Here is a 24,915-nt window from a genome sequence, read left to right on the forward strand (position 1 = left end):
GCGGCAGTGAAGCGGAAGCCATTACTCTGTGGAGTCGATTTCCCCAAGACACATGGGCCAAGGAGGGGTCCGCGGCGAATTATTTCGGCCTGTTGGGGACCTCTCGCGTCCCCGCGCCAGGCTGGACCTGCCGTATGAACTTCTCTTCGCATCGGCGGCAGCTTCCGTCACCTCCGCTCCCCCGATCCTACTCCCAGTCGTGTAAGCCCTGCTTTCCTTAACCTTTTTCTCCCTCAGTTCCTGGGGTCACGGGAGGCCTATCTGGCGGTGAGGACTAAGAGGGTACGAGGGTCGGGGGCTAAGGAGCTCGGCAGCCAGACGAGGGGTGCGTTTAGATCTCGCGATCAGCGATATGAAACGCTGGGGACGCGAAAGATGAAATTGGACCACTGCAGCTAGTGATGAGACAGGCATTGGTCACCTGATCCTGAAAAGCCCTGAGTCTCTGTGGTGGGGGCGGAAAAGCCCGGCTAAAGTGAGTTCAAGAGTTTGGGGGCAGTTCAGAAGATTGGGGGGCGTCAGGATTTGGACATCGCGAGGAGAAATCACCTTCCTTCTGCGCTGTAGTCGATTTTATCTCCTGAATGTCAGCACACAGGTGTTCTTTTTAGCCCTTACCTTGAGTACCTTTTGTATTTTTAAGTCCTTCCGGTTGCACTTTTTTATTTATTTTAATTTTAGTGGACTCTCTTGCAAATAGCCTATTCGTAGATTTACTATTCAGTTCAACATTTTGTTAATTAACTTGAGAGTTAGTCCAGTTATACTTATCGTGATTATTAATTTTCTCCATTGAATTTTACCGTCTTATTTTGTGGTGTGTCCTTTTCTGTGCAAATATTTTAACACTAGAAAATAGGACATACATGCAAAAAAAGTATGGTCACACACACACACACTTACACACACTTAAAAGGCCAACAGTAAAGCGAATCTACAAACCAGGCCAAGAAAGAGATTATTAAATCTCAGAAAGCTGTGTGTTTCTTCTAAACTGCATCCTCCTCTCCCACCAATACTTTCTCCGTGGATTTGACTGCTTATACATCTTTTCCAGAAGATATATTTCCTAATTTTGGTAATTATTTGTGAATGAACTCAGCCGCTTCAGTATTTTTGGAAACAATGTTTTTCCATATTGATGCAAGCACACCTTTGTAATTTAGAGATTTCTAAATATCTTGTGGATGAAGTACTTACACCTAGCCATTCTTTCTCAGGAGTGTCATGGCTTAAATTCTAGTCAGTTCACCAAATTCCCATATACTGGGCCTTTGTTTTCAAGTTGTGGTGAATCTATATTTGAACTTTGATAATATTGTCATTTTTATGCCATTGAGCTGCAGTTAATTGATTTACATCATTAATTTACATGCCTTTCAATAAAGTTTTTTTTTTTTTTTCTTTCTGTTTGAGACGGAGTCTCACCCTTGTAGCCCAGACTGGAGTGCAATGACAATCTCGGCTCACTGCAACCTCTGTCTCCCTGGTTCAAGCGGTTCTCCTGCCTCAGCCTCCCGAGTAGCTGGGATTACAGGCGCCCGCCACCACGCCCAGCTAATTTTTGTATTTTTAGTAGAGATGGGGTTTCAACCTGTTGGTCAGGATGGTCTCGATCTCCTAATCTCAGGTGATCCACCCACCTCGGCCTCCCAAAGTGCTGTATTACAGGAGAGAGCCACCACGTCCGGCTCAGTAAAGTTTTATAAGTACCTGCAAAAAGGATTTAGGTTGTTTTTGTTATTTATTCTTAAGAACTTTGTTTTTTGGTGCTCAGAAAATAACTTTTGTGTAGTTTGTTGGATGTTCTTCGTAGACAAGGAAACTGTACAATTCAAAACGAAAATATAAATACTTATACAGAAGATAAATTGTCTTTTTTTGTTGTTTGTTTTGTTTTGTTTTTTGTTTTTTGTTTTTTTTTTTTTTGGCTGAACTGGCTGGGGACTTCCATTATCATTGACTGGAGTCTGGATGGCACACTCTAGGCAGGCCTGGTTTTTTTCTGATCTAAAAGGGAATTGTCATTTGTGTCTGCGAAGGCTTTTCTTTGGAAGAGTTTTTATTAGGCAAAGGAAGCTCCCTTCTTTTCCTACTTGAGTTTTTCTTGTGAATTGCTGCAGGCTTTTAACATTTTTTTTTTTTTTTTTTTGCCATTATGTATCTGTTTTTTGATGTTTATTGATACATTTTCTACCTGTTTGATACAAAATCTGTATTGATACTTTTGTATCTGTTTATTGATACATTTCGAGTACCTTGAATGATGGCACTCAGTCCTGCTGTGTCATGAATGAATGAGTGAATAATATAATTTTGTTTTTTTTCCTATAGTGTGGCAAATTAAACCAATTGATTTTCTCTTGTGACATTGAATTTGTATTGGTAAATAATTTGGAAAGGACATGTTACTATTTGTTACTTTTGGCTTCGGTTTGCTAATACTTTGGTGTTTTTGGATCTATGCTTGAGTGAAATTTTCCTTTTCTGTTTCAGATTTATGCCAGCCTCATAAAATGGGATGAGAAGTGTTCTGTTTTCTAAACTCTGGAATGTTTTGCATAAGGATAGAATCATTTGTTACTTAGAACGGGAGTAGTACCTGGAAAAACCATTTGGGTCTGGAGTTTCCTTGGTGGAAAGTTTTAAAGCTATTGTTTCTGTTCTTTTAAGGGTTCCGGGGCATTCAGGTTTTTTGTGTTGTTATGATGAGTAAAATTTCTTTAGGAATTTATTTATTCCATCTGAGGTTTAAATTGTATAGTCAAAGTTGTTCATAACATACTCATATTTTTACTGCTTGCTACATTTGTAATGTTATCCACTTTTTTATTTGTAATAATTATATGTTGGTCTTTACAAAAATAAATTCCGTCAGAATGTTGTCAGTTTCCTTCTTGAACTTCTGGCTTGATTGAACCACTTTATGATATATATGTTTTCTATTTTATAACTTTCTGATTGTTATCGTTTTCTTCCTTTTTGGGATGTTTCTTTCCAGTTTCTTATGTTGAATGCCTGTCACATCCCAAAGAATTGCAGTATCATACTTTATTGTATTTTAATTCTAAATATGAAATATGGCTTCTTTGGCCTGCGGATTTAGAATTTTTTCTTTTACTTTTCATTTCTGTGACTTTTTTTCTGGTTATCTTTTGGTCATTGTTGGCCATCTGCATTGCTCTGTGGTCAAGCATTTTCTGAGACAAACATGGCCCCATGAGTGGTTGGATTTTATAGTTAGGAAATGCTGTTTCATCATGTTCAATCTTCATGTACTTATTGAATTGCCTGCTTGAACTGGATTTGTGAGAGCTCTGGTGGTGGCTTCATCCATTTCTCCTTAGAGTTCTGTCCCCCTTTTTCTTTTTTAATTTTCGTGTTTTCATTTTTTTTGAGGCTGTGTTTTGTACACACACACACACACACACACACACACACACACCTCTTTCTGGATTTATAACTTTTTATTATGTAATACTTCATTTTTCTCTATGAGCCCTTTTGCCTTAATCTATTCTGTCTGATACTAACATTCAAACCAGCATTTTTTTTTTTTAACTTGCCTTATATATCCATTTATTTCCATTCTTATTATGTTCTGTTCTTTTTTTTTTTTTTTTTTTTTTTCTTTTTTGAGGTGGAGTTTTGCTCTTGTTGCCCAGGCTGGAGTGCAATGGCATGATCTCAGCTCATTGCAACCTCCACCTCCTGGGTTCAAGTGATTCTCCTGTCTCAGCCTCCCGAGTAGCTGGAATTACGGGCACATGGCACCACGCCCAGCCGATCTTTGTATTTTCAGTAGAGATGGGGTTTCATCACATTGGTCAGGCTGGTCTCAAACTCCTGACCTCAGGTGATCCACCTGCCTTGGCCTCCCAAAGCACTGGGATTACAGGTGTGAGCCACCGCACCCGGCTCTTATTGTATTCTTATATTTTAGATGTCTCTTGTACATGGCATATAATTGGATTAATCTATTCTGTGAATATTAGTATTTTAGTTAAAGCATTTATTCCATTAACATCTTCTGTATTTTACATTTGTCTTCTATTTTTTCTTTTCTCTAGCTTCTTTTGTGTATTTTTGTCATTCTCCTTTTTTATTTTCTGTACATTTTGGATTTACTCTATTGTTTCAGTGGTTGTTCTAAACAGTTGTTACCCATGCTTGTTCATTAAATCTAGATTTGCATATATGTTACTCTCCTGATTTACATGGTTTTCTTATGCATTTTCTTTCTTTTTTTATTGATCTATCATAGTTGCACATATTGAGTTCTTTCTTTAAACCTCGGAAGAAATTATGATTGCTATCGCGTACCATCATTTCTTGTTACATTATACTCACACTTTTGTCACTTTGAGCACTTCACTTGGTTCTTGCACGTTTCGGTGTGGTTCTTGCACGTCTCGGTGTAATTCTTCCACTCTTTGCTTTCATTCTTTAATTCCTTCTTTCTCCCTGACATATGTCTTTATGTTGTCTCTTTTCTGTGGGTTGCAAGCCCACAGGAACTTTGTTCCTTAGGAACTTTGTTTTTCGGTGCTCAGAAAACACCTCTTTTCCTCTTTCTCCGTGTTTTTCCTTCTTTCTCAGTGGACATTTTTGGTGGTAATAGAATTTTATATTTTATTTCAGAACTATGAAGATGTTCCATAATCTTCTGGCTTCCACTGTTAATGATGAGAAGTCAGCTGTCAGTCTAATGTTTCTTTTTCTTCCCCCGCCCCGGCCCACAAGACAGAGTCTCGCTCTTATTGCCCAGGCTGGAGTGCAATGGCGTGATCTTGTCTCACTGCAACCTCTGCCTCTTGGGTTCCAGCAATGCTTCTGCCTCAGCCTACCGAAGTCGCTGGTATTACAGGCGCACACCACCACGCTCAGCTAATTTTTGTATTTTTAGTAGACAGGGTTTCACCATGTTGGCCAAGCATTGTTTCTTGCGGGGGTAGTCTCCTTACCGGCAGCATCAGCATCACCTGGGAACTTGTTAGAAATACATACTCATAGGCCGGGTGCAGTGGCTCACGCCTGTAATCCCAGCACTTTGGGAGGCCGAGGCAGGCGGATCATGAGGTCAGGAGATCGAGACCATCCTGGCTAACACGGTGAAACCCTGTCTCTACTAAAAATACAAAAAATCAGCCGGGCATGGTGGCGGGTGCCTGTAGTCCCAGTTACTCAGGAGGCTGAGGCAGAAGAATGGCGTGAACCCGGGAGGTGGAGGTTGCAGTGAGCCGAGATCACGCCACTGCACTCCAGCCTGGGTGACAGAGCAAGACTCCGTCTCAAAAAAAAAAAATACATACATACTCATTGACCCTACACCCCAGATCTTCTAAATCAGAAACCTGGGGATGGGGCCTAGAAGTGTGATTTTTTTGTTTTGTTTTGTTTTGAGATAGGGTCTTGCTACATTGCCCAGGCTGGTCTTGAACTCCTGCGTGCAAGTGATCCACCTGCCTTGGCCTCCCAGCGTGCTGGGATTACAGGTGTGAGCCACCATGCCCAGGCTTGCTTTGTTTCTTAATAGAGAGATATTTACAGTGTTTTAAGAAGACCTCCAGGTGACTCTGATGTAACTTAAAGTTTGAGAATTATTGTTTAAAAGGTAACTTGCCTTTTTTTCCTCTGGCTGCTGTTAAGATATTCTTTTTACCATTATCTGGTTCATTGTGCCTAAGATTTTATCTCTCTTCAATCTGTTTATATTTTCCTTCCAAAATGAAAACTCTACAGCCACTATATTTTTCAGTAATTGCCTAGGCTCCTTCCCTGTCTCTCATCTGTAACTCCAGTTAGAAATGGTTCAATTCTTTATCTTCTGCCCCCGCATGGTTCTTAGCTGTATTTGTGTTCCTCAACTCTTTTTCTGTGCTTCCCTTGCATTTATTGCTACAACTAGCTTTTAAACTTCAGCTTTCGTAAAAATTTCATTTAGAGTTTGCTAAAGTACTAATACATCAGCCCACCCCCAAAGAGACTTACTTAATTGAACTGAGATATGATCTGGGTGTCAGAGTTACTTAAAGTGCTCCAGGGGACGCTTATGCAGCAGCCAATATTTAAGAAACAAATTATTATTATTATTATTATTATTATTATTATTATTGTCTGTGTGTAAACTAAAAGCTATTTACTTAGGGCTTTTGTTGTAGGTTTCCATTTTGCTTTTATTTTAGCAATTGTAATTGCCCTTTAGAAATCATAAATTTTTAATTTTCTGAATGTTAATTTCTTGCCAGCACATGAATTTGAAACATATCATCTGTCTGTACTTTGTGTTACATTGGAAATAGTTATGCGTGGAAGGTTTAATTGGAGCTCCTAGGTTGCTTGTTGGAAACAGAATTCCTACCCTGCTCCCCACCCCCTGGAACATCTCATCTAGCTGGTTGAAAGGAGGGTATGTTGATTTACTACTGTAATGCATTTCTGGACCAAGAAAATGGCATATGATGTTCTCATAACCTTTGTTGCCTTCTCTCTCTCTCTCTCTCTATATATATACACACACACACTATATATATTTTATATATACACAATATATGTAATATATATACACAATATATGTTATATATACATACAATATATAATATATATACTATATATATTACATATATATTATGTATATATGTAAAATATATATATGTATTTTAAGACAGAGTCTCATTTCTGTCACCCAGGCTGGAAATGCAGTAGCATGATCTTGGCTCACTGCAACCTCCATCTGTAAGGTTCAAGTGATCCTCCCACCTCAGCCTCCCAAGTAACTGGGACTACAGGCGTGTACCACCATGCCCGGCTAATTTTTTTGTATTTTTAGTAGAAACGGAGTTTCACCATGTTGGCCAGGCCGGTCTTGAACTCCTGACTTCAAATGATCTGCCCGCCTCAGCCTCCCAAAGTGCTGAGATTACAGTCATGAGCCACCGCTCTGGGCCTATATTTACGTGAATAGCAGTGGTAGAAATAGTTCTAGCAAGGGCAGAAATATCAGTCAGTAAAAGTAACAAAAGAATTATTCTCTCTACAATATTTACATCTGCAAATTCTGAATATCCTAGGATACTGGGATTAAGTCGAATATGGGGATAAAATCAAATATTGGGAGAATTATGGTCACGAGAGAGCTCATAATGGAACAGTTTTGGGCAACGTTTGTTTTGGACCACAAACTTGATGGAGGAGGCAGATCTTCTAAAACGGAGGAGCAGGGCTGGAGCAAAGTGAGGTTTGTGAGTGCAGAGATAGGGAGCCACTCGCTCTGAGCCAACGTGGTGTTTGTCTGACACTGGAAATACCTCCTTAAATACCACACTCTTGTCTAGCAGCCTTGGTTGCCTCATCCCAGTCCTGGCTCTGCTGAGAAAAACAGATGCCAATGAGAATAGAGTAAGATGTGTAGAAATAGAAAAATAGAACTGCTTTCACCATGCTGTAAAGAAAATCAAAGGAGAAATTAAGCAACCCCAACAGCTCTGAAAAATTAACCTGTCGGTTCTAACTTATCCATGGTGACAGCATTCTGATGCTCGTGGTTTTGTTTCATTTATCATGTAGAAACGGGGCACAACGTCTCTGAGTTCATAGATCCTGCAGCTGTTCTAGACTCCCTGCTCCACATCCTGCTGGGGTTGCCTAGATGCTGAAATCTTCGTGCTTCCTTTGTATTCAGGGCCACCAGTTCTTTGAGACTCTGATACAGTTTGGATATGTATCCCCACCCAAGTCTCGTATGGAAATGTAATTCCCAGTGTTAGAGGTGGGGCTTGGTGGGAGGCGATTGGATTATGGGGGCGGATTTCTCATGAATGGTTTAGCACCATCCCCCTTGGTACTGTACTCATGATAGTGAATGAGTTCTGCTGAGATCCGGTCATTTAAAAGTGTGTGGCACCTTCCCGCCCCTGCCCCTTGCTCTCTTGCTCCTGCTTCACCATGTGCCTTTCCTGCTTCCCTTTTGCCTTCTATGATTGGAAGCTTCCTGAGACCTCCCCAGAAGCAGATACCACTATGCTTCCTGTAGAGCCTGTAGAACTGTGAGCCAGTTAAACCTCTTTTCTTATAAATTACCCAGTCTCAAGTATTTCTTTATCGCAGTGCAAGAATGGACTAATACACCATCACCCAGCACTGACAACCTCTGAAAGTGATAGAATCACTCAGGTGAGAAATTGGCCAGAAGCTCCACTCTGAGCTCTGGTTTGCATCATTGCAAAATATCAACAAGGTTCCACAGGCTTTTAATTGATGTGGGTGTACTCTCTAAGCTCCAGCCCTCTGGGCACCTTGTCTCTCCTGGAGGATGGTGGTGAATGTTGGCCCCAGGGTGTTGGGCAAAGCCATAGGACTGTGTCCTAGTACCTGGGTTACTGTTTAATTTCACAGGACCTTCTGAGGAGATCCCAGACCCCCTACATTCCATAGGCCCCTCCTTTATGGTCCTCCCAAGGTGGCATCCCCTGGGTGGCTGTCTCAGTATGAAGGCAAATGTAGATCAGCTTGCTCATCATCCATTCATTCTTTCATTCCCTACTTATTGTCTTATTTATATCAGGCACTGGAATGGTGAACAAAATAGCAGCAAAGTAAAAAGTCCCTACTTACCTGGAATGCATTTTTTAGTTGGGCACACAGGAAATCAAAACAAATAAACTACGTAGTGTGCATGGAGGAGACAGCAGAGGGATAATAATGCTTACCCAGTGTTCTGTGTGCTGTCCTACATTTCCCAGGATCCTTGGAGCTGGCAGGGGCATGTGACTAGTTCTGGCCAGTGGGCTGCGAGTGCTTCAGGGTCAAAATATAGACGACAGAATGCATAGTTGTCCAGCTTCCTGCTCATCATCTGTGACCAAGATGGCTAAGGGTGTCAGTTGGTTCAGAGACAAGTGGCATCCTTGAGCAGCAGGAAAACTTTTGACACCAGCCTGGGTTGAACAAGTGACATGAGCAAGGCATAAACTTTCCATTGTATTGAGTCTTTGAGATTTGGGCTTGTCTGTTTTTGCAGTAAAAAATAGAGCCTAATCTTACACAGAATATTACTTGGAGATTAGTGCTTTGGGGAAAAGGAAAAGGAGTGGAGAGTTGGGATTGAAAGAAGCAGGGATTTGCATTTTAAAGAGTGGCCAAGGCGCCATAGTGGGCGGATCATTTGAGGTCAGGAGTTCAGGACCAGCCTGGCCAATATGGTGAAACCCTGTCTCTACTAAAAGTACAAAAATTAGCCGGACACAGTGGAGCACACCTGTAGTCCCAGCTACTTGGGAGGCTAAGGTGGGAGAATCACTTGAACCCAGGAGGTGCAGGTTGCAGTGAGCTGAGATCGCACCACTGCCCTCCAGCCTGGGCAACAGAGCGAGACTCCATCTCTTAAAAAAGAAAAGAGTGGTCAGTGAATGCCAGATCAGGACAGGGAAAGTTGAATAAAGATCTGAAGGATGGGAGGGGGCCCGGCACACTGAGAATGTGCGGGAAACGTTTCAAGCAGTGAAGCAGCAGGTGCAAAGACCCTGAGGTGGGAGCATGGCTGGCGGGGGAATGGCTGTGCACTGATGCACAGCAGTGAGGCTTGCGTGGCTTGGGTGAGGGTCCGGTGGCAGAGGGAGTTGTGAGTGAGGCGGGCAGGGATCTGGGCCCTTGGTCTGAGTGAGATGGGACACCGTCAGAGGATCTTGAACAGAGGAGCGATGTGATCTACATTTTACCCATAAAGTTACGGCTGCCATGGAAGCTAAGGGAAGTCAGGGACAGCAGCCAGGAGACCAGTTAGGAAGTGGCTGGAATGTTCTAGAAGAGAAGCAATGCCTTATGCCAAGGCAGTAGCAGTGTAGGTGGTGAGAAGCAACCAGATTTTTGGATTAAGTTTTAAAGATAAAGCTGGCAGGATTTGCTGGCAATGCAGATGTGGAGTACAGAAAAGAAAGAGGAGAGTTGAAGGTGATGACGAGCAAGGCTTTTGACTTGAGCCCCTGGGAGGCTGGAGCTGCCATCAATGTGGGGAGGCTGGCGACAGCACAGTTGTAGGTGTTTAGTGTGGGGTCCTGTTGACTGTTGCAGTAGGGATACTAAGTAGCCACCTGGCTACCACTCACTCTGAGTCATTCTGGGTGTGGCAGGTGTCAGGGAGCGGAGAGTGGCACCCACTGTAAATGAACAATTCTGTTAAGTAATTGTGAAATCATCAGTGGTCATTTTATTGTAATGATGATGGCATTTTAGAGTGAATGTTTCTTTACTGAGCCTATAGAGTTCCATACATAGCCCTATATTGAAGTCTTCAGTTTCCAGTTGAGAAAACTGAGTTGTTTTGTTTTGTTTTGTTTTGAGACAGAGTCTCACTCTGTCACCCAGGCTGGAGTGCAATGACGAGATCTCAGTTCACTGTAGCCTCTGCCTCCCGGGTTCAAGCGATTCTCCTGCCTCAGCCTCCCGAGTAGCTGGGATTACAGGCACCCACCACCATGCCCAGCTAAGTTTTGTATTTTTAATAGAGACGGGGTTTTGCCGTGCTGGACAGGCTGGCCTCGAATTCCTGACCTCAGGTGATTCGCCCACCTCAGCCTCCCAAAGTGCTGGGATTACAGGCATGAGCCACTGCGCCCAGCCGAGAAAACTGAGTTTTGATGAACCCACTCTTGGAGGGGAAGGGGCAGAACTGTGGGCTTGCATCAAAGGGGAGTCACCTGAGGCCTCAGGGACAAGCGGACCTTCACAGAAGCGCAATCAGAACCTGGGTGTCAGCACCCCCAAAGGTTGGGGGGTATTTCACAATATGGACCCGTGGGAGATCGGGGAGAAGGGGCCCAGGGGAACCCTGACCTTTAGGGGCTAGGCAGAGGAGGGATCTCAAGCCAGAGTCTTCAAAAGAGCAACCGGAGATGTGAGGACAGCCTGGGACCCACAGCTGCAAGAACAGTGGCATCCCAGGAAGAGGGAGATAGATTCATAGTGAGCAAGGTCGTGTGTCAGGAGGTCAGGCAGAGGAAGGGTCAAGATGTGCTGTCAAGGGTTCCCACGTAGGGGACTGTATAGGTGACATAGGTCATTTTGAGAGGCAACAAGATGTGGCTCTGCAGTCGCATCTGCCAGGTTCACAACTTCCACCTATGACCTTAACCAAGTGACTCGGTCCCTTGGTGCCTTATTCTCTGGGTACTTGAGAATAATTCTGGGAGGTTGCGAGGATTAAATAGGAGTGGCCCTGGAAAGACTCAGGAGAATGTCTCGTACCTTGTACGCCGTAAACACTACACATGTTGTTATCTGTAGAATTGGCATTAATGTTGGTGGGGAGAGGTGGAATGGGACCTGCAGAAGCTTGTTAGTTGAGCATGAATGAATGAATGGGAGGTGAGGATGGAGGTACTGCACCTCAGTGACTGAGCCTCTGTCACCCGCTCTCCCCCTCCTCAGCAGTGATTCAATGTTGGAACCTAAAGGCACAATGACCGGGAAAGGGCTTTGTAAAAAGAAAGAAAGCGTCATGCATCTTCCAGTTGGCCCAAGCTCAAATTTGGTGTTGAATAATGAATCCCCAAAGCAGAGTTTATACATTAAAACACGCTTCATATATTATTGTTTTGAAATGTTTCTGAGTATCTAAAACAATTCCAATAGCAGAAGTATTCATTGATGTCGAGAAAGATTGTTATAACCCTGGTAATGTTTCAAAGTAGAGATATTGATTATTGACCTGAGTCAGATGTTAAAGTAGCAGCATCACGGTTCTTACCTCAGTGCAGTTATGCGAGTCGCAGCGGAAACCGCACAGAGGAGACAAGTCCATACAAAGCAAATTAAAACCCCTCCCGAGGTGTGGGCCACCATACCTCGCCAATTTATTGTGGTTTTGATGTTATATCCTTAACGACTGATGCTGTTAATCGTCTTTTCATGTGTTTACAGTTCATTTGTATATATTTGAAGAAATGTCTGTTCTGTTCCAGTCCCCTGCACACTTTTTTATTGGATTATCTTTGTTGTTGAGTTTATAATGGTACTAAATCCCTATCACATACATGATTTCCAAATATTTTCTACCATTCTGTGTCTCATTCACTTTCTTGATAATGTCCTTGACGTTAATTCTAAATGTTTGGTAGGGTTTGCCAGTGAAGCCACTTGGTCCTGGACTTTTTTTTTTTTTTTTTTTTCTCTGAGAGCAGTCTTGTTCTTGTCCCCCAGGCTGGAGTACAATGGTGTGATCTCGGCACACTGCAACCTCCACCTCCCAGGTTCAAGTGATTCTTCTGCCTCAGCCTCCTGAGTAGCTGGGATTACAGGCGCCTGGCCCCACGCCCAGCTAATTTTTGCATTTTTAGTAGAGACGGGGTTTCACCATGTTGGCCCAGCTGGTCTCGAACTCCTGACCTCAGGTGATCTGCCCATCTCGGCCTCCCAAAGTGCCGGGATTACAGGTGTGAGCCACCACGCCTGGTGGTCCTGGACTTTTTATTTAATGGCTTTTGATGACTGACTCAGTCTCTTGTTATAGGTCTCTCAATTTTCTTTTTCTTCTAGAGCTTGTTTGGGTATGTTTCAAGGAATTTGATACATCTAGAGCAGTGGTCCCCAAGCCCTGGGCCACAGATGGGTACCCGTCCCTGGCCTTTTAAGAACCAGGCCCTGCAGCAGGAGGTGAACGGAGGGCAAGTGAGTGAAGCTTCATCTGTATTTACAGCAGCTCCCCATCGCTCACATTACCACCTGAACTCCACCTCCTGTCAGATCGGCAGCAGCATTAGATTCTCATAGGAGTGCAAACCCTATTGTGCACTGCACATGTGAGGGATCTAGATTACACACTGCTTATGAAAATCTAATGCCTGATGATCTGTCAGTGTCTCCCATCACCTCCAGATGGGACCATCTAGTTTCAGGAAAACACACTCAGGGCTTTCACTGATTCTACATTGTGGTGAGTTGTATAATTATTTTACCATATATGACAATGTAATAATAATAGAAATAAAGTGCACACTGCTAGTGTAGACAATCTAATGTGTTGGTACATAATTGTTCATGGCATTCTCTTACAGCCCTTTCAATTTCTGTAAGGTTGGTAGTAATGTCCCACTTCCACTGATGATTTTAGTTACTTGCATCTTTTTTTGTTAGTAATTCTAGCTGTAGTTTTGTCACTTTTGTTGATCTTTTTGAAAGAACCAACTTTTGTTTTCATTAATTCTCCTTCTGTTCTCTATTTCATTTATCTCTGCTTTAATCTTTATGTCTTTACTTTTGCTTTCCCTAGTTTTAGTGTATCAAGGTAGTTTTTTTGTGTGTGTTTTTTGTTGTTGGTGGTTTTTTGTTTGTTTGTTTTTGTTTTGTTTTTTTTTGAGACGGAGTCTCGCTTTGTTGCCCAGGCTAGAGTGCAATGGTGTGATCTCGGCTCACCTCAACCTCCACCTCCCTGTTTCAAGTGATTCTCCTGCCCTAGCCTCCCAAGTAGCTGGGATTACAGTCATGTGCCACCATGCCCAACTAATTTTTTGCATTTTTAGTAGAGACGGGGTTTCTCTATGTTGGTCAGACTGGTCTCGAACTCTTGACCTCAGGTGATCCACCCACCTCGGCCTCCCAAAGTGCTGGGATTACAGGCGGGAGCCACTGCACCTGAATGGAACTGGTTATCGTATGAGATGTCTTACTGGTGGCTTTTCCTAGGCAAAGGGAATACGATGTCGAGTTCCTGCTGGAACTTAAGTGTTAGAGATGGGGATTCAAGTTAAATGAGCGGGTGTGATTACCTGGGCAAAGCATGAGGCATGCAGAGGAATGGTGGCTCTTGAGTGGAATCAGCCTTTAGTGGTGAAAGAGGACCTCTGGTCAGATGATCCAGAGTAGCAGGGAAAGAACCAGGAGACAGTTGTAGAGGAGCCAAGAATAGAGAATTATTCTCAAAGAAAATAGACACCAAATTTTGGTGAGAATCTAAGACTGAAGTGCATTTACTGGATTCACTGACACAGGAGTAAACTGTATTTTCTGTGAGGATGGGGATGATGGTAGTGGATGCTGGGTGTACTGAATTGGGAGATGGTGAATATAAACTGCTCCTAAGTTTTTGCTTGGAAGGGGGCACTAAGGGGAGACAGGGCAGGCCTTGGTTTCAAGATGGGATAGACTTGAGCACGTGGCCATGCATGGGAAATTGTCTAGCAGGAGAGAAATGAGGCTGAAAGTAAAGGAGAGCCACGTAGTGTGAGGGTCCAGAGAAGGGGATGGGCCTGGAGCAGATTTGAAAGAATTGCCTCAAGAAGGGAGGGCAGACATCTGTTTGTCTGTCATAGAAGGAAAGGAGGAGGTCATAGATCAGTTGTGAGAAGAATATTTAAATAACTAGAAGCAAAAAGGTAAGAAAGCCTCATTTTTTTTTCTTTTTTTTAAGCAGCGTTTAATATATGTTCAAGAAAATGCACTGGTCTGTCTTAGGTGATCAGTTTGGATTTTTGACAATTGTGTACACTGTATATCTGAAAATAAATAACATTTTATCACCCTAGAAAGTTCCCTTTGCTTCTTTCAGTCTATCCCTGTCTTGTGATCCTCCAATGAAGCAATCTTGTTTTTGTTTTGTTTTTTTCAATCCTATCAACTTAAATACGTTTTGCCATCATGGACATCATATTATTGCAATCAGAGCATTTCTTGTGTGTTCAGCTTCTTTGGGCCAGCATCGTAGGGATTTCTCCATGTTGTGTGTCTGCATAGTTTCTTTTTATTGCTGAGTAGTATTCCATTCTGTAAACATATTGCAATTTGTATTTCCATTCTCTGGTTGATACATGTTTAGATCGTTTACAGTGTTTGGCTGTTAGGAATCAGACTAACACATTTTTGTATGAGTCTTTGTGGATATAAATTGTTTGAAATTTCTCTTATATAAATATCTAGGAGCAGAATTGGTGGGTCAGACAGATGGTGTGCTTGTTAAAAACTGCCGAAGTGGGCCGGGCACGGTGGCTACACCTGTAATCCCAGCACTTTGGGAGGCTGAGGCGGGTGGATCACAAGGTCAGGAGATCGAGACCATCCTGGCTAACACGGTGAAACCCCGTCTCTACTAAAAATATAAAAAAAATTAGTCAGGCGTGGTGGCAGGCACCTGTAGTCCCAGCTACTCAGGAAGCTGAGGCAGGAGAACGGTGTGAACCCGGCAGGCGGAGCTTGCAGTGAGCCGAGATCACACCACTGCACTCCAGCCTGGGCGACTGAGCAAGACTCCATCTCAGAAGAAGAAAAAAAAACTGCCAAAGCAGTTGAACTATTTCACAGTCCCACCATCGGGATGTGAGAGTTGCCAGTGTGTCCCAAACTCAGCAGCATTTCGTATTGGTTGTCTTTTTTATTTTGGCCGCTCTAGTTTTAATGTGCATTTCTCTAATTACTGTGAGGTTCAGCACCCTTGGATGTGATTCTTACTGGTTTTGTGAAATGTCTGTTTATTAATTAAAGTCGTTTGCCCCTTTTGTTGGGTCAATGTTCTTTTTTTCTTGCTGTTTGGAAGGAGTTCTTTTTATTTTTTCAAATAAACCTTTTGTACTCCTGTGTAGGAGTTCTTTAATCTGAACATGAATCCTTTTTCAGGTGTATGCATTGCAGATATTTTTTCCCAATCCATGGTTCACTGTTCACTGTTCATTTTTCTTTTTTCTTTTTTTTTTTTTTGTTTTTATTTTTTCTTTGTATTTTTTCTGTTTTTAGAGACAGAATCTCACTCTATTGCCCAGGCTGGAGTACATGATCATAGCTCACTGAAAATGTTCTGTATGAATTTATAAGTGCCTGATTCATCTCAAAAGATTTTTAAATTCAGATTCAGTGAGTGGAGGAGGTGGCCATTAGGGAGCAAGTTGGCAGAAGCATAGGTGGCCGCGAATCTCTGAAGCGAGAGAGTTGATGTGAGAAGAAGGTTGCATGGGAGACTTTGCCCAGAGAGCAGATTTCCAAACCATTGCCTGTGAGGTGAGGCTGACTCTAGTGATGATGCCGTCCAGGCCGTGGCCCAAGGATGTATATATTGGTGTGGAATGTGGGTGCAAAGGGCATTGGAGTTTGGAACTCATGGTTGGCCCTGGGTGGACCATCTTCATGGATAGAGCCGTCCTAAGTGATCGCAGGCCTTGAAAGTAAAGGAAGAGCAGAAGTCTAGGACCAGAGTGTTTAACGAGTGAGGGGGTTTCACAGAGCCGTGCTTGGTGGCAAATCACTTAGGAAGAGTAATTCTGAACCCACTTACAGCAGATCAGGGGCTGTCCCCCCACCACATTGCTGGGAGAGTTTACCCAAGTAAGATAAAAGTCCAGGATCAGGCAGCTCTTGCTGCTCAAAAGAGGAAATGCCAAAAAACAAAACTGGGAGTTTTCTTCGGTGAGCAAGAGAGACAGATAGCCTTTGACTACTCCCAATGTTCTTTCATTTGCTACAGATGCCAGCTTGGAGAGTCACATGAGAGCAAGAGAGTAGCTTCCTGGTTGTCCCGGTGCCCTGCTCAGGCAAATTGACCGCCATTCTCTGAGGATGGCAGCTCTGTCCCCCACATTTGGTAAGTTCTTGGGTCAGTGCATGCCCTGAGAAAGTGAGCGTAAGAGGCCCCTGCCACTTGATGGGGTGCAAGATACGTGCACCATAGAGGGCTTCTGGGAGAGGATGGGCGAGTGGAAAAGGGGTGGGAACAGAGCCCCAGCAACCACCCCAGTGACTGTGTCTGCTGAGGGTCTTGGTGGGTCTGGGGGCGGGGGAGTGTCTGTGTCATTGATGCGTGATGAGGATGCAGGTAATGGGTAACCCTGCGTTATCCCATTTATTATTTTGATCAACTTCAGCAAGGTCACAACTAGCTCTCAGAGCTTGCCTATTTCTTCACTCCTGGGCTGGGACTGTGTCACTTCTTAGGAGTACGTAGCCCACCACCCTCTTTCTGTTTTTGGTGGAACAGGGCTGCTCTGACTTGTTATGAAACTGATGTGTGCAAGAGAGGTGGGGGGAGGAAGAGAGAGAGGATTGAGGATATAAACACTCAGAGTCAGTGTGGAGCAGTTTCCTGGTTTGCAAGTGTTGTATTATGAGGCAGGGTGGGCTCTGATTCTCATGAACCCTCTTTTCTCCTCCAGCCACGTCCACCCAGGACTCCACCTGTCTCCAGGAGTCAGAATTTCCTCTTTCTTCAAAAGACCGTTCCTGTCCCCAGAATTTGGACCTGTTTGCGTGCAGTGGTCTGGAGCCTCACACGCCCAGTGTTGGTTCTCAGGTGCACTAAGATCTCTGGGTCCCTAGAGCGGGAGAGGCACTTCCTAAAGCACCCCACCAGTGCATGCTGGAATTCTTTCAGAGCTTCGTCTCAGGCGATGGATGCCAGAACGGGGCCCAAGAGAGAGCCAAGGAATATTGGGGCTGTCTTGGTGTTGGGGAAGTGATTTATGTAGCACCTGTCTCCCTCATGCTTGCAAAATGCTCAGGCCCATGCTCAACCCCAGAGATGGGGGGAAATAAAGCGAAAAGCTCTCGGAGTGGGTTAGAAGCGGAGGGAGATGAGTCCCTTGTCAGGGTTGCATTTGAAGTGACGGGACAGGACAAGACGGCCTCATCAGGGAGAGAGGATGTCTGAGGACTGTCGCCTGGAGGAAATGTTGAGCCCCATAGCAGGCCATCTGGAAATCCTGTGTTGGGTCTCTTATGCCCGGTCTTCAGCCTCAGCCATCTTACCATGAACACCATTAGGCTGGTTCCTTGCTGACCCCAAGTTTGTGTGGCGTTTCAGGAATCGGTGACTTTCCAAGATGTCGCCGTGGACTTTACCGAGAAGGAGTGGCCCTTGCTGGATTCTTCTCAGAGAAAACTGTACAAAGATGTAATGCTGGAGAACTACAGCAACCTCACTTCACTGGGTAAGGCCAGTGCCATTTCTCCACTTATTCATCCATGAATTAGATGTTTTTGTTTGAGTATGTTCTGTGACCCAGGAACGATGCAGGGGTTCAGAACACAGCCGTGAACAAGCAGCCCCAGCACCCATGCTCATGGGGCCTCTCCTGGGTATTGAGGCCCGTCCATCGCAGGGACCTTGGGGGTTCTCGGTGCGTGTCTGAGCTTGGGCATGGGCTTCTGAGATACGAAATCCCCACTCTTTTAGAGGATCAATGTGTGGGTATTTGTGATCTTATTTCCTATTTCTTTTTTTTTTTTTTTTAATTTATTTTTGGTGATGAAGGAGTCTCACTGTGTTGCCCAGACTGATCTTGAACTCCTGGCTACAGGCACGAGCCACCATGCCTAGCCTGTGGTTTTGTTTTCTATCAATCAAAAACTTTTACTGTATCCCTTAGAAATTCTGGCACCACCACTTTGCTGCTCCTAAGTCAGACTTGTCCACCCTCAGAACACTGAAGACCCAAGTGTTGAGCCCAGGCTAATGGAACTGGTTGTCCTCTGCACGGCCCTCCCTCAACCTGTGTCTTTCCCATGAGTGTAGGGTATCAGGTCGGCAAACCCAGCCTCATCTCACACTTGGAGCAGGAGGAGGAGCCGAGGACAGAGGAGAGGGGCACTCACCAGGGCGCTTGTGCAGGTGAGCGAGCCCCAGGCGAACAGTGGTGCTGTGACTCTACCTCTATTCAGTGACTGGGGTGGAGGGAGGTAGGTTAGGGAGTGTCATCCAGGGAAACTGAGAGAGGTTCTTTCCCTCTTTTTGCCCATCCATTCTCTGACAAATCTTTTGGTCCACACACTCCTTCATCTTTGACTTTCACATTCCCATCATTGGGCTCTTTGTCCCATTCTTTCATATTTGATGTTCCTGATCATCCTCTTTCTGTCATTATCAACATCTATCAGAATTGCCTTAAATTTCTTTTTTTTTTTTTTTTTTTTTTTTTTTTGAGACAGAGTCTCACTCTGTTGCCAGGCTGGAGTGCAGTGGCTCACTGCAACCTCTGCCTCCTAGGTTCAAGTGATTCTCGTGCCTCAGCCTCCAGAGTAGCTAGGACTACAGGCATGACGCCACCATGCCCAGCTAATTTTAGTTTTATTAGTAGATATGGGGTTTCACCACGTTGGCCAGGCTGGTCTCGAAAACCTGACCTCAGGTGATCCACCCGCCTCATCCTCCCAAAGTTCTGGGATTACAGGCATGAGCCATCACGCCAGGCCTGAATTGACTTAAATTTCTACCCCCGGCATTGCCAAGTATCTCACATGACCATATTTTTTAACAATTGCTTTTGCATCACTTTTCCTTACATAGCCCTAGGATCTGCCAAGAAATCCACGTGTCATTGTACCGTCATCCCACCATTTTCCTTTTCCAACAAATTAATACTTTTCCAATTTGTTTCAGATTGGGAGACTCCATCTAAAACCAAGTGGTCACTTCTTATGGAAGATATTTTTGGGAAGGAAACGCCCAGTGGTGTGACAATGGTAAGATTTCCTTGGGATCATTCTGGATCTTCCTTCCACATCTGAGGAGACTGGGGCAGCCTAGGTTAGAAAAGCAGTTCAAACACCAGGGCAAGCAGCTTTCCTCCGAGGAAACTGTGTTTCGGAGACATTGGGCATTACCAAGTTGGGGACAACCCTAAACCTAACAGACTACTTCACCTAAAGTGCCTCTGAACAAAGATTTTTATAGCTATGTCTCAGATATTGAGTGTTGGGGCTCAATGCAGTTTTTGTTTTATTTTATATTTATGTTGTACACTTACATATCAATTCAGTTTTGGTGGTGTTTATTTATTTTTTGGGGGGCAGAAAGAGTCTCGCTCTTGTTGCCCAGGCTGGAGTACAGTGGCACCATCTTGGCTCACTGCAACCTCTGCCCCCCAGGCTCAAGCCATCCTCCCACCTCAGCCTCCTGAGCAGCTGGGACTATAGGTGTGTGCCACCACACTTGGCTAATTTTTCTATCTTTCGCAGAGATAGGATTTCACCATGTTGCCCAGGCTGGTCTTGAACTCCTGGCCTCAAGCGATCTACCTGCGTTGGTCTCCCAAAGTGCTGGGATTATAGACTTGAGCCACCACACCCAGCCTTAATTCAGTGTGTTTTTCTTGTTTGTTTGTTTTTTGAGACAGAGTCTTGCTCTTGTCACCCAGGCTGGAGTGCAATGGCACCATCTCAGCTCACTGCAATCTCTACCTTTCAGGCTCAAGTGATTCTCCTGTGCCACCCTCCCCAGTAGCTGGGATTACAGGTGCGCACCACCATGCCTGGCTAATTTTTGTATTTTTAGTAGAGATGGGGTTTCACCATGTTACCCAGGCTGGTCTTGAACTCCTGACCCCAGGTGGTCCACCTGCCTTAGCCTCCCAAAGTGCTGGGATGCCAGGCTGGAGCCACCGCACCCAGGGTCAATTCAATCTTAAACAGTGAAGAAATGCCATACGCCAAAAGCTTTGAAAAAGAAACATACGTGGGCCGGGCGCGGTGGCTTACGCCTGTAATCCCAGCACTTTGGGAGGCTGAGGCGGGTGGATCACGAGGTCAGGAGAGTGAGACCATCCTGGCTAACACAGTGAAACCCCGTCTCCACTAACAATACAAAAAATTAGCTGGGCGCGGTGGTGGGCCCCTGTAGTCCCAGATACTCAGGAGGCAGGAGAATGGTGTGAACCCGGGAGGCGGAGCTGCAGTGAGCCAAGATTGCGCCACTGCACTCCAGCCTGGGCGACAGAGCGAGACTCCGTCTCAAAACAAACAAACAAAAAAACAGAACAAAAAGTAACTAACATACGTGGCGCCTTGTGGCCTGGCATTCACCTGTTGTCTTTGATGGAGCTCAAACGGGGTAGGGACAACATGTCCGCCCGGCAGATGGTGACAGCTCTAGTCATAGTAATGCGCTTCTATCTGTTCACAGCAGTGTATGTGGGGATGACGCTTAGGGTTGCAATGAATATGAGAATTGCCTTAACACTCATGTCTTAACCAACAGGAAAGAGCCGGTCTTGCAGAGAAGTCCACCGAATACGCTCACTTGTTGGAAGTCTTCGGCATGGGCCCCCATCTCACTCAGCCAATGGGAAGGCACGCTGGCAAGAGGCCCTATCACCGCCGCGACTACGGGGTAGCGTTCAAGGGCAGGCCGCACCTCACTCAGCACGTGAGCATGTACGACGGGAGAAAAATGCACGAATGTCATCAGTGCCAAAAAGCCTTCACCACGAGCGCGTCCCTCACACGGCACAGGAGAATCCACACGGGGGAGAAGCCTTACGAGTGCAGCGACTGCGGGAAAGCCTTCAACGACCCTTCCGCCCTTAGGAGCCACGCAAGAACTCACCTCAAAGAGAAGCCCTTTGACTGCAGTCAGTGTGGAAATGCATTCCGGACCCTCTCGGCCCTGAAAATCCACATGAGAGTCCACACTGGCGAGAGGCCTTACAAGTGTGATCAGTGCGGGAAGGCGTACGGCCGGAGCTGCCACCTCATTGCACACAAGAGAACCCACACCGGAGAGAGGCCCTACGAGTGTCACGACTGTGGGAAGGCTTTCCAGCATCCCTCCCACCTCAAAGAGCACGTGCGGAATCACACGGGGGAGAAGCCCTACGCGTGCACGCAGTGCGGCAAAGCCTTCCGCTGGAAGTCGAACTTTAATTTGCACAAGAAGAACCACATGGTGGAGAAGACCTACGAATGTAAAGAATGCGGGAAATCCTTTGGCGACCTCGTGTCCCGGAGGAAACACATGAGAACTCACATCGTCAAGAAACCCGTGGAATGTCGGCAGTGCGGGAAGACCTTCCGAAACCAGTCCATCCTTAAGACTCACATGAACTCTCACACTGGAGAGAAACCATACGGGTGCGATCTCTGCGGGAAAGCCTTCAGCGCGAGTTCCAACCTCACGGCACACAGGAAGATACACACGCAGGAGAGACGCTACGAATGCGCCGCCTGCGGCAAAGTCTTCGGTGACTATTTATCCCGGCGGAGGCACATGAGCATTCACCTGGTAAAGAAACGCGTTGAGTGTAGGCAGTGTGGCAAGGCCTTCAGGAACCAGTCAACGCTGAAGACGCACATGCGAAGCCACACGGGGGAGAAACCGTACGAATGCGATCACTGTGGGAAGGCCTTCAGCATAGGCTCCAACCTGAACGTGCACAGGAGGATCCACACTGGGGAGAAGCCCTACGAATGCCTTGTCTGCGGGAAAGCCTTCAGCGACCACTCATCCCTCAGGAGCCACGTGAAGACTCACCGGGGAGAGAAGCTCTTTGTGTCGTCTGTGTGGAAAAGGCTCCAGTGAGCGCGCCTGCTTGAAAGACACAGGATGACTCAGACCGGAAACAGACCTCGTGGGTGCAAGAGGAAGCCTCTGTGAGCTCGCACCTTACTGGGCGCAAAAGAATCCACGGAACCTGGGAGAAGTCCAATTCCTGTAAAAACTGTGGGAAGACGAGGCGTTCTCATCCCATAAGAGGTTTGTGAGAACTCACGCTGGGGGTGAAAATGTACGTCTGTAGCAAGGAGAAGCCTTCAGGGTACATTCGGCTCTTAACAAACACGGGAGGACTTAATGGCAGCTTGGCATGTAATGTCAAAATCCCAGCTTGGCATTTAATGTCAAAATGACTTCAGACCACTTCTAGCCTTCTGGGTCCGTGAGTAATAATAAGCACACTAGGGAGCATCTCTGTAAATGCAGTGGCTGGGGAACCCCTTCTAGTCTCACTGGAGTCCTCATGACAGAAATCAGACTGAAGAGAGAAATCAGTCAAGTAAGGAACGTGGGAAGGTCATGAACGGGCCGCAAACCACGGCCAGCTGCCTGTCTCCGTATGGTTTGCCAGCTAACAATAGTGGTTCCACCTTTAAGGAGGAAGAATGTGTGATAGAGAACATTTGTGACCAGTGAAGTCTGAAATACTTCCTGTCATCTGCCCCTTTCCAGAAAAACCTGGCCGACCCTTGGTCTACAGCATGGGTTCTCAGCCGGGCGGCGATTTGGCTGTCCAGGCGTCATTTGGCAATGTCTAGAGACATTTTTGGTGGTTAGAACTGGGGGAAGATACTCCTGACTTGTAGTAAGAAGACATCAGGATGCTGCTAAGTCCCCTCCAGTGCACAGGAGCCCCCCACAACGAAGAATTCGTGCCCCCGAACGTCACCGTTGCTGAGGTTGAAAATAATCATGCAGTCATTCCTCAATTACTGCCTGCAGCAACCCCTCTGTTTTTATGAATCTTGTGAGCACTTACGCTAGGAGAAATTCTTTTGCAAAACTTTTAAAATACAATTAGCGCTGATAATTCCTATGTGGAAATGATTCCAGCCATGGTCCCCTCACTTGTGCATGTGAACATTCTCACTGGGAGAGAAGCCCCAGCGAGATTTTCCAGTGAATACGGGATTGCACTTACTCTTTCATCATGGAAACAGAGCCCCAAGAGAAGCCCCAGTGAGATTTTCTGATGAATACGGGATTGCGCGTACTCTCTCATCATGAAAACGGAGTCCCGCTCATAAATTTTTCGTCTTTATTTTTAAGGTTACACTCTTCTAAATAACCCTTAAGCCTCATCAAGAAAGGTTTGTATATAGTATTTTTACTATAGCTTCATCCTTGATAACGTCCTAATTTCCTTTTGGACAACGCCCTTGACTAATGGCATATTTAGATCTGTGTGACATGGGGCTACTTCTCAGTACCCGTTTGTTACTGGTACCTGATGCACACAGATTGCGACCAGAGCACGATGCCTCCGTGAAGTGGTGGCATGTTTGCAGCCTGCTGTCCAGCCAAGAGTGACAGATACATCTAGTGGCTTCCCTGGTATCCACTCGTCTTTTTCCATTATCAAGAGAATCCAGGTTCTGTCAGATTAGTAAAGTGTGCTAATCTAAATTTTAAAAAATCTCTTACAGGTTTTCTTGCAGCTAGTACCATCCATGTCCCACAGCCCTGGCCACTGACAGATCAGCAGATGTCCCCACGTGGGCTTCTGAGAAAGCTCTTGAACAGGGGTCATTCTTAAACCTGAATTCCTCCCCGTATGTTTTGTTCTTTGCTCTACCCCCTACTTTTCACCTTGCAAAGAGATCCAGTACCTAGTATTGGAAGATCCCCCTTACGACCGTGCGGATGAAAGCCACAGTCTAAGGAAGTGACTGCAGAAAGCTCACAGTGACCCTGGCCTTCCCCGTGGCTTCTTTGAGTGTCTGCACCAGCCCTGGACTTCCAGACTTCTCTCACATCAGAAAAAATAAAACTGATTATTGGTTTAAGCTGCTATGGCTATTTCATTGTTTTTCTTTTAAATTTATTTATTTTGAGATGGGGGTCTCCCTATGTTGCCTTCAAGTGATTCTCCTGCCTCAGCCTCTGAGTAGCTGGGACTACAGGCACATGCCACCACACCCAGCTAGTTTTTGTATTTTTAGTAGAGACAGGGTTTCACCATGTTGGCCAGGATGGTCTCAATCTCTTGACCTCGTGATCCTCCCACCTCGGCCTCCCAAAGTGCTGGGATTACAGGCGTGAGCCACCACACCCGGCCCATTGGTGAGTTGTATAACTACTACCTAAACATGGGTAGAATATGTATATTTTTAATTGTGGGATATCGGTTTTTTCATCCGGTTACACCGATCTTTCACATTGTATTTCAACTCTTTGTTTATATTTTCTTGACTTAGAGATATGTTAGTTTTCACAAAAGCTCAAGGTGACAGGTACTGTCAGCATCTCTGTTTTGCATATGGGGAATCTGAGGCAAGAAAGTTGAGGTGTACTTGTCTGAGGTCAGCCTGTTAGCTGGTGGCAGTGTTTGCCTTTGACCCCTGTTGTCTGCCTCCGGAGCTTATACCTCCTTTATGCCCGGTGCAGGCACGGTTTTGTGGTCTCCAGGGTCTATAGCAGTGATTGCAGATTTTTGCCCTGGTGGTGCTTACTTTCTA

The 24,915-nt window shown here is 45.2% G+C and overlaps 2 protein-coding genes across 3 annotated transcripts in view; both read left to right on the forward strand.

The window, feature by feature from the left end:
• Nucleotides 1-24,243, forward strand: LOC105480932 (zinc finger protein 317). Of its 2 annotated transcripts, XM_011740168.2 has the most exons (7): nt 1-201; nt 16,442-16,558; nt 17,127-17,263; nt 17,774-17,900; nt 18,485-18,580; nt 19,349-19,431; nt 20,945-24,243. In XM_011740168.2, exons 2-7 carry the CDS (start codon nt 16,534-16,536, stop codon nt 22,262-22,264), a joined length of 1,788 nt encoding a protein of 595 aa, XP_011738470.1. In that variant the 5' UTR covers nt 1-201; nt 16,442-16,533; the 3' UTR covers nt 22,265-24,243. The 2 variants fall into 2 exon arrangements, with proteins under 2 accessions (XP_011738470.1, XP_011738570.1); XM_011740268.2 differs by lacking the exon at nt 18,485-18,580.
• LOC105481056 (olfactory receptor family 7 subfamily D member 2) overlaps nt 23,424-24,915 on the forward strand; it is a 27,818-nt gene continuing 26,326 nt past the window's right edge. Inside the window, exon 1 of the mRNA XM_011740501.3 lies at nt 23,424-23,547. The gene's annotated coding sequence lies outside the window, so the exon portion shown is untranslated. The remainder of the gene's footprint in view (nt 23,548-24,915) is intronic.

Source organism: Macaca nemestrina, chromosome 20 (genome assembly GCF_043159975.1).
Source record: "Macaca nemestrina isolate mMacNem1 chromosome 20, mMacNem.hap1, whole genome shotgun sequence".
Taxonomy (NCBI): Eukaryota; Metazoa; Chordata; class Mammalia; order Primates; family Cercopithecidae; genus Macaca; species Macaca nemestrina.

Bases quoted from the DNA above. Each gene is read 5' to 3' on its own strand.
- LOC105480932 (XM_011740168.2), top strand. From the start codon at position 16,534: ATGGCAGCTCTGTCCCCCACATTTG. The intron at 16,559-17,126 runs GTAAGTTCTTGG...TTTCTCCTCCAG, and splicing joins AGCTCTGTCCCCCACATTTG to CCACGTCCACCCAGGACTCC. The intron at 17,264-17,773 runs GTGCACTAAGAT...GTGGCGTTTCAG, and splicing joins CGCCCAGTGTTGGTTCTCAG to GAATCGGTGACTTTCCAAGA.